The following is a 13,954-nucleotide window of genomic DNA, read 5'->3' as shown; positions in this document are numbered from 1 at the left end:
ACACCTAGGGACAATTTAGAGTTACCAATCAGCCTAACATGCATGTTTTTGGTCTGTGGGAGAAAACCGGAGTACCCGGAGAAAACTCACGCATGCACGGAGAGAACATGCAAACTCCACCCAGAAAGACCCCTGGACCGGGGTTTGAACCAGGGACCTGCTCGCTGAGAGGCAGCAGCTCTACCAGTTGCGCCACCGTGCTGCCCAAGAACAAGCAAGTTCCACATAGAAAGACCCCAGGTCCAACTGGGGATTGAACCCAGGCCCTTCTTGCTGTGAGGCAACAGTGCTAACCACTGAGCCGCCGTGCTCTTAACCTGTAGTAAAATATTTCACAAAAAAATCAGTTATTGAAGTCATAATACTAGCCTAAAAATTATGTAATTTATACTGTTTAGAACTTTAGTATTCTGTTTAATAAGTTATATTATTATTAGTAGTATTATTTTTATTTGCTTCTGGATTATTATTATTATTATTTTTGTATTTTCATTTTCAATTAAAGTTAATTTTGCACCAAATACAGCCACACACTTTACTGTTGGTGTAAAAATAATTCAAACTTTTCCACTTTACACAGAAAGCATTGGTGTACATCCAGAGGTCCTATCTTGATGCAATAGTTCTTTATAACTTTCACAAACCTTTCATGATATTTTCTGTGTTCTTGCTGTGGGTCATTATTTTGTTGAAATATAATCTTTTGCACAAGTCAGATCCTCCTTGCTCTGAAAAGGTCAAAACGTATACTGTATATATATATATATATATATATATATATATATATATATATATATATATATATATATGCATACTTTCAAAAAAATCTGCATCTATAATTCCTTTTGCTCACTACTTGTTCCTGCTGCAGAATGACGCTGTCGAAACCATGTTGAACTAATTTCACACAGGGACACTAGAGATGTTCAGTGAAAAACCATCAGACAATTTGATCCAGTGCTGCACACACAAGCACTTCACAGTGGGAGGTTTCCTTCTAGATATGCTCTGTAACAGAGAGAAAAAAGGAGCGAGGAGTAGAAGAACGTCTCTGTACACTGCATGGTCATAATAAAAAATAGTGTCTCTTGAAACTTCTGTTTTGTTGACAACATGTCAAGAATGGCAAACAAAAGTTTTTGAGAACTTTTTGTTCATGTTTCTACCATCGTCAGGTGGTTTTGAATGTATCTAGAGGAGTGAGGAGAGTGTGGAAAGACACCTACAGGTCAGCTGCAGAGAAAAGTACCGGTCTAATCAGCACACTTACTGTACATACTTGCAGTATTTGCTTGTCAAAATTTTCAGTAGTTTTTACTATTTTCCCCTCCATGAGTATTCTGATTTTTAGTTCACCTGAAGTAGAGTCCATGTGAAAAATGGCAATATAAAGACTAAGAGCACTATTATGGAAATGTGTGTTTGTACCCATCAGAAATGTTGCCAGAACATTTCAGGACAGCTGTTCATAGGAGAAAAGGGCTTTTGACTTTAGCAAAGAACATCAGTGAAAATGAGTTCAGTGTCTGATTTCTTGCACATGCACATCTGTGATTACAAACTTTTGTATTTCCCATCAGGTCTTCTAGTTTAAGAGTCATTCAGATGCCTTTTAGGTCATTTTCGAGCTGAATATTATGTGTCTTTTGCAAACTCAATTGAGTATGGTCACTCTTGCTGTGATAATTGGTCAAGTGTTGCACCATGCACTTTAGTGTGATTTTCTCATCAGCACGAATGAAATTTGGAGTTGATTCATGGAGAACATTAACTTGTTAGTTGACTGTCTACCCATGGATTTATTTGTATCCAAACGATTCAGTTTTGCTGGTCAACAAAATCCACAGGGTCAGTAAAAAATGTGAACTTAGACACAACAAATGTAAGTGTTCATGCATCTAGTTGCATTTTATCATCTGACACAATCTTGTTGCATAGGTATAAATTTTGTTCTGAATTTAACTACAGCCCCATTTTAAAAAAAGAAGCAAAAAATGGAATGTTTTATAAAAAAAATACCCCAAAAAACCCTAATTCAACAATTTGCAGATTATTTTTTGAATTTTATGGCAGCAACACATTCACAATAGTTGGAACATGGCCGTGTTTAGCACTGTGAATCAACTCTTCCTCTATTAACACTTTGTAAACACTTAGATCTGAGGACAACAGCTGCATGAGGTTATGGAGGAAAATGTTTTTCCATTCTTGTCTGATGTAGGATTCTAGCTGTTCTAGAGTCCTGGGTTTACTTTCTTGGATATTGTGTTTTATAATGTATTAAATATTTACATCTTATTACAGGTCTGTAAGATAAGCAGGTCTGTTCAGCGCCTGTACTTTTCTACTACAAAGCCATGCAGTTGTTATATTGTTTTACTGAAACATGCAGGACCTTCCATGAAAAAGACATCGTTAGAATTGGAGCTTATGTTCTAAAATTTTTATCTGCATTGATGGTGCCTTTTCAGCTGTGTAAGCTACTCACATCAGAGGCAGTAATGTACACCCATACCATAAGTATGGTCTTTCATCTGTGTGTTGATAACAGGATGGACGGTCCTTCTTTTTCCTAGTACAGAGAACCTGAGGTATATAGTTTCCTTTTGTTTATTTTTTATTTTCAATTTTTCTGACCACAGAAAAGTTTTCCAATTTACTTCAGTCCATTTAAAATTAGCTTTACAGTAGTCCCTTGTTAACTACTGTTTTGTTTTTCTTGGATTCACTCTATCGCAGTTTTTCAAAGTAAGATTAGACATGAAACACAACTGGCTGATTGATGGATCAGGCACACGATTGGCATGGAATTATGATTTAAAATAACTTATTTAAAATTATTTAGCAGCTGCTGAACTTTAAGCAACCCATGCTGCAGGAGAAGCTTCTTCCTGCAGCTGATCAGCTGATCTCCATGCCGAGCGGAGACGTAGACGTGGCCAAGAGTGTTTGTAAGTGGCACAGAGCAGCCGAGGCAGGGAGCTGAAATCATGACATTCTGTACTCTTTTAGAGCGTTTAGAGTTTTGAAGCATTGTTTAGAATATTGCAAAAGTGTGAGAAGTGTTTAAAAACCACACACACACACACATATATATATATATAGTTAATTTCAATTCAGTTTATTTATATAACAATATAACACCAAGCGGCTGGGATGAGAATCAGCACCTCCAAATCTGAGGCCATGGTCCTGAACTGGAAAAGGGGTATTGCTCTCTTCAGGTCGAGGGTGAGGTTTTGCCTCAAGTGGAGGAGTTCAAGTATCTTGGGGTTTTGTTCACGAGTGAGGGAAGAATGGAGCGTGAGACTGACAGATGGATTGGTGCAGTATCTGAAGTATTGCGGACTCTGTACCAGTCAGTTGTGGTGAAGAGAAAGCTGAGCTGTAAGGCGAAGCTCTGTTTACCGGTCAGTCTACATTCCTACCCTCACCTATGGTCACGAGCTCTGGGTAGTGACTGACAGAATGAGATTGCGGATACAGGTGGTTGAAATGAGTTTTCTCCGCAGGGTAGCTGGACTCTCCCTTAGAGACAGGGTGAGAAGTTCAGTTATTTGGGAGAGACTCAGAGTTGAACCGCTACTCCTCCACGTCGACAGGAGCCAGTTGAGGTGGTTCACGCATCTGGTAAGGATGCCCCCTGGGCGGCCTCCCTAGAGAAGTGCTTCGGGCATGTCCAACTGGGAGGAGACCCCGGGAAAGACCCAGGACACGCTGAAGAGACTATGTCTCTCGGTTGGCCTGGGAACGTCTTGGAATCCTCTCAGAAGATCTGGAAGAGGTGGCTGTGGAAAGAGATGTCTGGGCCTCCCTGCTCAAGCTGCTGCCCCCACGACTCGACTTCGGAATAAGTGGAAGATAATGGATGGATGGATATATAACACCAAGTCACAACAGAAGTTGTCTCAGGTCACTGTAAAAAAGCATTCACATACAGTTGTCCCTCATTCATCATGGGGTTTAGGGGTCCACGCCCACCTTGATAAGTGAAAAACTCTGAAGTAGGGATACAGTAGTCAGATTTCAAGTTGTACTCTCATTCTCCTTCCTGTGTAAATAAACAATTTGAATTTAAATATTGTAACATTTTAAATAAACAATCCAAGCAGCATGGATTGTTATAAAATGTTATAGTATTTAAATTTAAATTGTAGAGAAGAGAAATGCAGCAGGACATCAAAGGGTTAACCCTTCACGCAGCTGTAGCACAGCACAGACATGTACTTGATTTACTACACTGTAACAACTGAACATAGAAGTTCTAAAATAATAAAAAATAACTTTTAACACTTTTGTATTTTGTTATTATAACGATTTTGCGTTGTGACATACTTTGAATTTTAATTTGGAAGCCAAAAGGGGATCCGTGCAGCTGGACAGCAAAGGGTTAACCCTTCACGAAACTGCTGCAGTAGGAGGAGACATGTGTGGGTGGCAGAGAGTCATAGGTGGCAGAGAGCGGAGGAAGCTTCTCCCTGCACCTGTGGGCTGCACACAGGTGCTAAATCATTTTAAATATATATTTTTAAATAAACAATCCATGCTGCTGGTGTGGCTCATCCATCAATTAGCCAGTTGTGTGTCATGTCCAGTCTCATTTTGAAAAAAAACACGAAGCATTGAGTTTGCAAAAGTCGATCCGCGAAGTAGCGAGGGACTACTGTACATTAAAAAAGCCAATTAATAAAAGTTATCTATCCAAGGAAGCCAGTGGATTGCGTTGAATCTTTGCTTAGTCACAATCTCTCATTCTGAGTAAACACAGTGGCAACAGTGGAAAGGAAACACTCCATTTTAACAGGAAGAAACCTCCAGCAGAACCAGGCTCAGGACAAATGACCATCTGCTTCGACAGGCTGGGTTTGAGAGAACAGGAAGGAGAATTTGTGTGTATATCTTTGAGTGCAGAATGTAGATTTTCACTCTCATACCAATAATAGTGGGTTGTGTTTTAGAGAGGTGTGTGTCTTTTGAAAATATACACAAATCTTCAGTGAGGCACAGGTGGACCGCTGACAAGTTACACAAGCATCTTAAGGTCCACTGATTGAAGTGGAATGTGCAAGTGCACAGACTAGAGTGCCATACAAACAATATGAATAATTGTGAAATTCTGCAGTATTTTTATTTATTTATTTGTAATTTGCCAAACTAATTTATTAACTCGTTTTTGCTTTGACATTGTGAAGTGTAAATTTATGCTGGGAAAATGAGCATCTACTTTGAGATGGATTTGTATTGTAACAAAATGTGGCAACCTACAAAGGGCTTGAATAATTGTCATTAGCTCTGCCTAAAGATACAGAATAAATTCACAAACTATTGACGGACTCACACAAAGGCCGTTGATATGAATTATTACTCAATCCCGAGCATTAGCAGGCTGATTAGACTTATGGTTGTGGTTTTTACTTGTCACAATGATTTAACCTGTCCTCTTACCCGGGCAGAGCACAGACAAATGATAATGTCTTCAGGGATGTTGAAGTCATTGAACAAATGGTGCCTCCTCAAGCCCGGCCCACAGTGGGCTATTTGATCCAGTGCCTTTTAAAATGTCAGCAGTGATTTGCCTTTTCTGTTGTGCTGGGCAGCAAGATGGCCAGCGAGACACAGGAGACTGATATACCGCTGTGGCACAAAGAACTACGGGGTGGAGATGAACTCTGTGACTGGGAGGAAGCAGAGATGTAGAGAAAAGGAGAAAAAGGTGAGGGAGGAGCAGGTGACAAAGCAGAGGGCTGACACCAAAATGACAGTAGAAGTGAAATGTGGGAGTGAGAGAAAAGAGAGGGATAAAAGAGTACGGCTGATAGAGAGGAGCGGGGTATAAGAGGGGGCGACGTTCTCACAGACTTTCTGTTGATTCGTCAGCAGAAGTCATACACTGTGAGATTTTGCGCCGCATCCACCGCTAATGTGTGTAAGCGTGTGTGTAAGTGTGTGTGCATGGGGTGGGGGCATCAGTGTCGGTAGTGAGAAGTCAGAGGTGATTGATGGTTTACAGAAGAACGCTGATGAGTGATTCATCTCTGCCAGCCACGGCAATCTCCGTGGCAACACGAGTGACCTGTAATCTGTCACCCAGCTCAAAGGCCGCCTCTCGACGGCTCCGCAGGATAAGAGACATTCAGTCCCCTCTCAGCTTCTCTTCCTGAAGCATCTCCCTGCGTCTCACTGAACTGTGAAGCTGTGCTCCGAGTGCGTCTGCCTGTCTGTGTGCAGGCCTGCATGTCTGCCCGTGTGCATTTCTACCAACTGTCTGCCTCTCCCTTCATCCCGTCCATCAGTTTTAAAATCCCTACCACTTCTTCAAATGTGAACTGACAGAATGTGGCAAGAAACAGAAGCCTGTCCTCTCGGGTTTTCAAGCACCCACAATTAATCTAAATTGAAATATAATTTCATGAAAGTTGCAGCGCACATTGAGTCCTCATGCACTGTTTGTTGGAAATGATGGCTTCATCTTCCTTTATAACATTTATTTACATCTCACTTGCCCACGATTTGACAAAACACGCAACACACACTATCTGGCAAACTGCCTGCATTTCTATCAGTCTTTTAGCGTAGCAGGAGAATTTATCTGACTGCCAGCAGGCTGCTCGGTATATCTGCATATCTGACAGGCTGTTCTCTGTCTGCTTGCCACGTGTGTTTTGGGTATTCTCTACTGACTTGCCCTGCATCCATGTTCCAGTGTGATTTTCCTCAGAGTTTTATGTTTGTCTGCTTTCATCTCCACCTCCCTGCCTACCTGTTTGTTTGGCTCTGTGTCCGCCCACCCACCGAGACAGACACCTGACAATGCAACAAGAGCGCGCAACAGAAGGCTCCAAACGGTATTCTAAGAAGGTCACTGAGAAATGGCTGACAGGTCAAGAAGCTCACTCATCCAGAGAAATAAATTCAGCCTAGCTACAGTGACAGTTGCGGTCCTTCCCACTCAATCAGCGTTGCCAGGAAGGCAGACGGTAACACAGTGGATTGCATCCATGCTTCACATTACTGCATACCTTCAGAGAAAGCAAGCACAAAGCAAACAAATAAATCCCCAGGGGTGTGTGTGAATGCTCCACTTCAGTACAGTATGTGTCTGTGATTAGGAGAGTAGGGGATAACAGATTGTTTTGATTCCAGATGGCTGTGCTTTAACACGACTAACAAACATATTGAGTTTGTCTTAGTGGATGTGGTTTTACTACATCAGTTTTGACGTAAGTCAGCTACGATTTATAACCAGACTGCCAGCATAAAATACTTCTGCCTTGAACAGCCTGAAGGAAGGCGCGTCTGGGATGTGTGATGTAACGACCCATCTATCTGTGATGCAACTACCTTGTCTGCTCAGCTTTGACATAATGAGATGTGATCAGACGATGGATTGAGGATAAAACACTGGTGCATTATTTAACCTTTTCTTTTTGGTGACTTGCATTGATCTTCGCAGCTGAATTGTGGCCATGATGAGGCTCAAACTAATGCATGAGTCACCAACAAAAATAGAAACATAATTTTAAAAAAGAACATCTTTTTTTCTTACGTATGCTTGTGAATCTCAAATATATTCCTTCAGATAGTTTAAAACATTATTGACAAAACATCAAAGTTTGTGCTCAATAATCCGGGTAAAAAAATCCAACAATGTTCAGTCAGTTCATCTGGATGGTTTATTTTTTTTGTTGAGACATTTTGTCCTTCATCCAAAGGATTTTTTCAGTCCAAGGAGCCACAACAAACTTAGTTCCACAAGCAGCACACTCACAAAGTGGGCCAACCAGTTTGCTGTGAAAAGATGGATTCAGGGGCCCGCCCTTATCACCAGCAAACTGGTTGGCCCACTTTGTGAGTGTGCTGCTTGTGGGACTGAGTTTATTATGGCTCCTCGGACTGAATAAGTCCTTTGGATGAAGGATGAAACATTTCAACAAAAACAGAAACTGTCCAGATGATGTCTGAAATTTATTAGATTTTTTTTCCTGGATTATTGAGCATGAACTTTGATGTTTTGAACCACTTTGGCTATGGCTGCCTCAGAGGAGTCAATGGGGGAGAGAGCATGCCCCAGAAACAATCTTATCACCATCAAACTGGTTGACACATTATACCATACCATACCATTTTATTTATAGAGCACTTAAAACAGCGACAAGGCCAACCAAAGTGCTGTACAGACAGAACAACAGGTAACACACAAAGCAATATACAAAATGAAGTAAATCAGAATATAGACAAAAACGATGCAGATAATGACGACAAACCAGTGTAGAGCATACAGGTTCAAAACACAGATCATCTGGTGTTGAAAGCCACCGAATAGTGAGTTTTTCAACGGGACTTGAAAACCGAGAGGGAGGGGGCCTGTCTGACAAGCAGAGGTATCTCGTTCCAAAGTCTTGGTCCTGCTACAGAGAAGGCCCTGTCACCTCCGCACTTAAGACGAGTTCCTGCAACTGTGAGGAGCAACTGGTCCGCTGACCTCAGGGAACGTGGTGGGACATACGGTTGTAGCAGATCAGAGAGATGGGGGGCGGCGAAACTGTTCAGTGTTTTGTAGACATACATGAGTATTTTGAACTGGATTTGAAGGTGAACTGGTAACCAGTGCAGTGAGGCCAAAACTGGAGTAATGTGCTCTCTTTTGCCTGTACTGGTTAAAAATCGGGCTGCTGCATTCTGGACAAGTTGTAGTCGTGCTATAGAGGTCTGACTGATATCAAACAGGAGCGAATTGCAGTAATCAAGCCTAGATGTAATGAATGCATGTATTACTGTCTCCAGGTTCTTTTTGGACAATATGGGCTTCAGTTTAGACAGCCGCCTCAGTTGGAAGAAACATGATTTAACTTATTATGTGAATGTGCTGCCTGTGAGACTAAGTTTGTTGTGGCTCCTCAGACTGATGAAGTCATTTGGATGAAGGACAAAATGTCTCAACAAAAAAGAAATTGTCCAGATGACCTGACTGAACTTTGTTGGATTATTCACATAATTTTTTTTTTCTTCAACAAGAACAGAGCAAACTCTTTTCACTTTATAAACATACTTTTTATTTACAAAAATGCAAAGTAAAAAAAAAAAAAAATATATATATATATATATTCTAAAACCCTACACTAAGCCAACAGATTTTTTTTTCAAATTGGAAACTTTAAAAATGAAACATAAATAAGTAAATAAACTTAAAACTGCCTTTTATAGCTACTCCAAGACAAAATGAGAGCAATTTATTTTATTTTATTTTATTTTATTTGGTCAACTAAAAGTTTCTTTGCTTTTAACAAGCCCATATGTTCTTATTTTTTGCAGCAGAATTTTGTACCCATGTGTGAAAGGATGCTTTAAGGTGCTCACACTGACAATAAATAAATAAATAAAACCTGTCAGTAAGAGTCATAACTTTTCTGAAAACAACAGTTAAGACAAAGTTCTGGTGAATTTTCAGCTGGAGGTAGAAAAGATGTTGGGTTTAACCTCCCCATGGTAACCTGAACTCTCCACTGATGAGCATTTTGATAAACAGCAGCTTATCTAATCTCTGCCTAATCTACACATACTTTAATAAATTGAGTTTAAACCTTTTAGGAACAAGCGATTGACAAGGCGCGGTCAGTTCCAGCAATCCTACTGCAGTTTCTCAAGAAATTACCTAATTAAGTTGTAAGCGCCTTTTACATTTGTAAGATGTGAATCCAAAACATGCAGTCTGATGACATCTAATTATGAATGAAGGAGGCTATACTTAGAAAAAATCTGTCAGAAACATATTCAATGTCTTTTGTCAGAAAAGAAGCTCCATATTCAGTTGACTAGTTTTTTAAACAGCAGTAATAAATAGCAAATTTTAAACCAGTATGCAATCATATCAAGCAGGTACAATTAAAATCCATGGTCATACAGTCCAAATCAACACAATTTTTTCAGCGTTAAAGAGTATATTTGATAAAACTAAGTTTAGTCAATTTTACTCTAAAGAGCAAACATGAAAGGCATTGCCACAAGATACACATTACCATCTGGACTACAGAAAATATAATGTATATCTTATTAAACTTTGCCAAAGGTATCATAAATATTTTGGGAATGCGCACAATAATCTGAAAGCAATGCACAAGATGAATAAGAAAGAATAAGGAAGGCAGAAGTCTTGGGAAAGCTTGAAATTTGACACACACAAGAAACCTTTTGTAAAACAAATAAAGGAATTGCAATGGCATGGCCATGCTTGGCTCCCAGTCACATTAGCGATTATTGTCAGCGTGACAAGAAACAAATGAGCAGAATGTTCAGAATTAATTCCTAAGTGTACAGGAATACCATGTCAGCATGAACTGAGCCTTAAGCAGCTCACTTAAATGGACAATGCTTCACAGAACAGATGGACAATGAACCTAAATTATGCTGTGAGCGACGCCCAGGAGTTTTAGAATGTACCAAAAGGTAAAATATTCTGCTGTTGCTGAACAAATCATCCAATCAAAATGGATTTTATTTCCTGACAAATATAAAAAAGAAATAAATAAACTAAATAGAAGACAGACGCCAAATAAAGGCAAACATTGCTCTATTTCTCTCACTCATTTACATTATTCGATGAATTCCGTTCAGGGTGAGCTGGAGCTTCAGCAAGGAATGGCCGAGAGGCAAGGTGCACCCTGAACAAGTCACCAGTCCATCGTAAGGCTGACTCAGAGACACTGAACCATGCACGCTCACACCTGAGGTCCATTTAGCATCACTGGAAAACCTAACGAACATGTTTTTCAACTGTGGGATGAAACTAAGGTGCCCATTCAAACTTCACAGAAAGCTTCCAGTGGAATTTGAACCTGTGACCTTCTTATGGTGAGACACCAGTATTATAACTGTACCACTGTGCAGCCCAGTAAAAGAGAACAAATGAGGAAATTCATTCTTTCCAAAGGTCCATTGGAAGCAGACTTCAGTGGTTCCCAACCCATGTCCTTGAGGAACACCATCCTGCATGTTTTAGTTGTTTTCTTGCTCCAGCACACATGATTCAGTGATTTAAATACTCCCTCATGTTCTGCAGAAGCCTGTTATTAACCATTCATTTAAATCAGATATGTCAAAGTAGGGAAACAACTAAAACATGCAGGACGGTGTTCTTCACGGACCAGGGTTGAGACCCATTGGACTAAGGTACTCTTTGCCTGGAAAATATTTTTTTTACAAAGTATTTAAAAGTACTCTCTTAAAAGTACTCTTGAGCATGCATCAGGATATTTAAAAGTACAATAACACTTATTTGACCCTAAAAAAATTAACTCTTTAAACAAGATACTTTGACATGAATTCCCTCAAGGTATAGCTTCTCTGTTAAAAACTTAATATTTCTCTAACATCATAACAAAGTGTCAGAGACCAAATAATATTTAGTCTTCTTCAAAAAATTCAAACATTTAAGAGAATAAAACACAGAACTGTGCCCATGCCTGTTCGAACATGTGCGTGTGTGTGTTTGTTTCTGTGTTCTCTGTGTCTGTTGTGTTAGCAAAATATCCTAATCATTAGGGGTGCATCTACAGCCCATTAAATTTTAGAGTTATGCCAATTTAAGATGGTTACTGTAGTTAAACAATATTAGCAAACAAAAAAATGTCAACACCTCAGTGAATTTAATAAATACGGAGCTAAAATTAAACATGGTAGTAGCTGAGAGTCATCCACAGCGCATACTCTGAGTGATAACAGATCTTACAATAACACATGGAAATGTGCATAACGTCATTTACAAGGTTTGACCAAAATGGCTGTAACTTCTTCCATTTTTATCACAATATATTAGTTTAAAATGAAATACTTTGAACAGCATCCATTCATTCAAGGAAGTCTAGAAGAGATGCAGTAACTCACACAGGCTGGGAGAATTCAGGGGCTTCGTCGTTGATGTTTGCCATCCTCACTCGCACCGTGGCGGTACCAGAATGAGGCTCATCCCCACCGTCCACCGCCATCACCACAAACTCATACAAATGGTTTGGCCTCTCATAATCAAGCCTCCTCGCAGGGAAAATGGTCCCGTGGGGTGAGATGCTGAAATCTGGGCTTAGGGTGTAATAAGTGAGCTCTGCATTTAACCCTGAGTCGCAGTCCGTGGCTAAAACTGTTGAGAAGAAAGAAACGACACAAAGCACCATCAATTACCAGTTAATCGAAAAGAACTGATGAGTTGACACCAGCTGATGAATATGTTGACATCTGTGTAGATCATTATCTCTTCATGGCCTTGCTAAACATGCAATAAATCATAAGTTCAGACAGCTACAATTATTAGAACACAAAATGTTCCCTGCTAGAATGATTACCATCATTTGCAAAAACGGGCTTAAAGACGAGAAAAAGAATAAATTAAATGATCAGAGCTTGTGCATATTCCTGGTTGGAAGTGATTATATTCTAAGGTAATTACACAAAAATAACTATAAATCTGTTTTTTTGAAGTGCAATGAGATTTTCTTCGAGACTACAGCCCCATCCACTGTGAATTTCACTTAAACTCGCTGTTTCTCCTTCATCCCCTCCAGCTCAGAACACCCGAACACATCAAATTACTTTGATGTGTTTATTTGCTGCACGACAGGCATCTTCTGCATGTCAATGCCTCGTTCCTTTTTCATCTCAGCACCTTGTAAAACAGATCATATCTGGTAATTTATGATAGAATATTTAACTTGTATAACTTGTCAGACTTGTTAAATGTTAAATGAACTGAAATAACACATTTCCTTTAAACTCCGCTGTGATAAGTTCACCGTTTGAGTTTTTTTGTCAACCTCAGTTGGTTTTTGCCCCGTGGAGACATGCTAATAATTTAATGGGAATTTTATTCTCTCAGTGGCGAAGAAAATCTTTGATATATTTTAGTCATACGAGCAGTCAACCAAATCAGCAGACTATACCGCTAGTCCTGTTTTATTTTATTTCTTCGCACTCCATCTGAGTAAATTTGTAGAATAAATTTTTAACTATTAAGCTTTTAGTGTTAGAAGAGTCCATGTTTCTTTTTGCTTTTTTTTTTCTTTAATTTGGACTTTTTACTCTTTTACTGAAATACAAGTTTGGCATTTTGCTGCTAAAAAATTGTTGAATTTCTCTGAATCAAGTTATTCCAGAAACATTTAGACAAGTGGAAATTATTAGATCTCAAAAGGTGCAAGAATATTTCAAAAGAGTTAAGCACTGAAATGGGGACAAAAAATACTTGAAAAAGGTGTTATATCATTGTTGTGTGTCAATTTTCTGATGCCATTTTGCCCAAAGTTCCTCCTAATTTGTGAGACAAAAACCGTTATCTTTCTCTGATGCTACAGCTGCGTTCTGCAAAGTACAACATCTTAAAACACTTGAATCCCATGAGTGCAATCAGAAGTGCTATTTCTGTCAGGAAGTGAGGTGCCAGTGACAAAGTGTTAAAATATCTCACACATATAAAATAAACGTCTGTACTTCATTTTACAAAAAAAACAGATTAGTGTTTTTAGATTAGTGTGTTGGTGCTTGCGCCTCTGTAAGCACAATATCCATCTTAATTGGTGTATTTTTACAAGTTAAGCTGCAAGAAGATGAGCTTCACATTTGGAAATCATGAGGTATTCTTGTTAAATTATAGCAGGGTATGGCATTAGTTATATATATCTATATGTATATATCTATATACAAAGTATATATCTATATATATCTATATATCTATATATCTATCTATCTATAGATAGATAGATAGGTAGATAGATAGATAGATAGATAGATAGATAGATAGATAGATAGATAGATAGATAGATAGATAGATAGATAGATAGATAGATAGATAGATAGATAGATAGATAGATAGATAGATAGATAGATAGATAGATAGATAGATAGATAGATAGATAGATAGATAGATAGATAGATAGATAGATAGATAGATAGATAGATAGATAGATAGATA

The 13,954-nt window shown here is 39.0% G+C and overlaps 1 protein-coding gene across 1 annotated transcript in view; it reads right to left on the bottom strand.

The window, feature by feature from the left end:
- LOC119416019 (neural-cadherin) overlaps nucleotides 1-13,954 on the bottom strand; it is a 141,690-nt gene that overhangs the window by 67,862 nt on the left and 59,874 nt on the right. The window contains exons 6-7 of the mRNA XM_037683188.1: nucleotides 11,881-12,130; nucleotides 6,761-6,804 (exon numbers count right to left, since the gene is read on the bottom strand). Coding sequence (XP_037539116.1) covers nucleotides 6,761-6,804; nucleotides 11,881-12,130 — 294 coding nt within the window. The remainder of the gene's footprint in view (nucleotides 1-6,760; nucleotides 6,805-11,880; nucleotides 12,131-13,954) is intronic.

This window comes from Nematolebias whitei, chromosome 10, assembly GCF_014905685.2.
Source record: "Nematolebias whitei isolate Nwh7 chromosome 10, NemWhi1, whole genome shotgun sequence".
Taxonomy (NCBI): Eukaryota; Metazoa; Chordata; class Actinopteri; order Cyprinodontiformes; family Rivulidae; genus Nematolebias; species Nematolebias whitei.
This window is presented reverse-complemented; position numbering and strand designations above follow the sequence as displayed.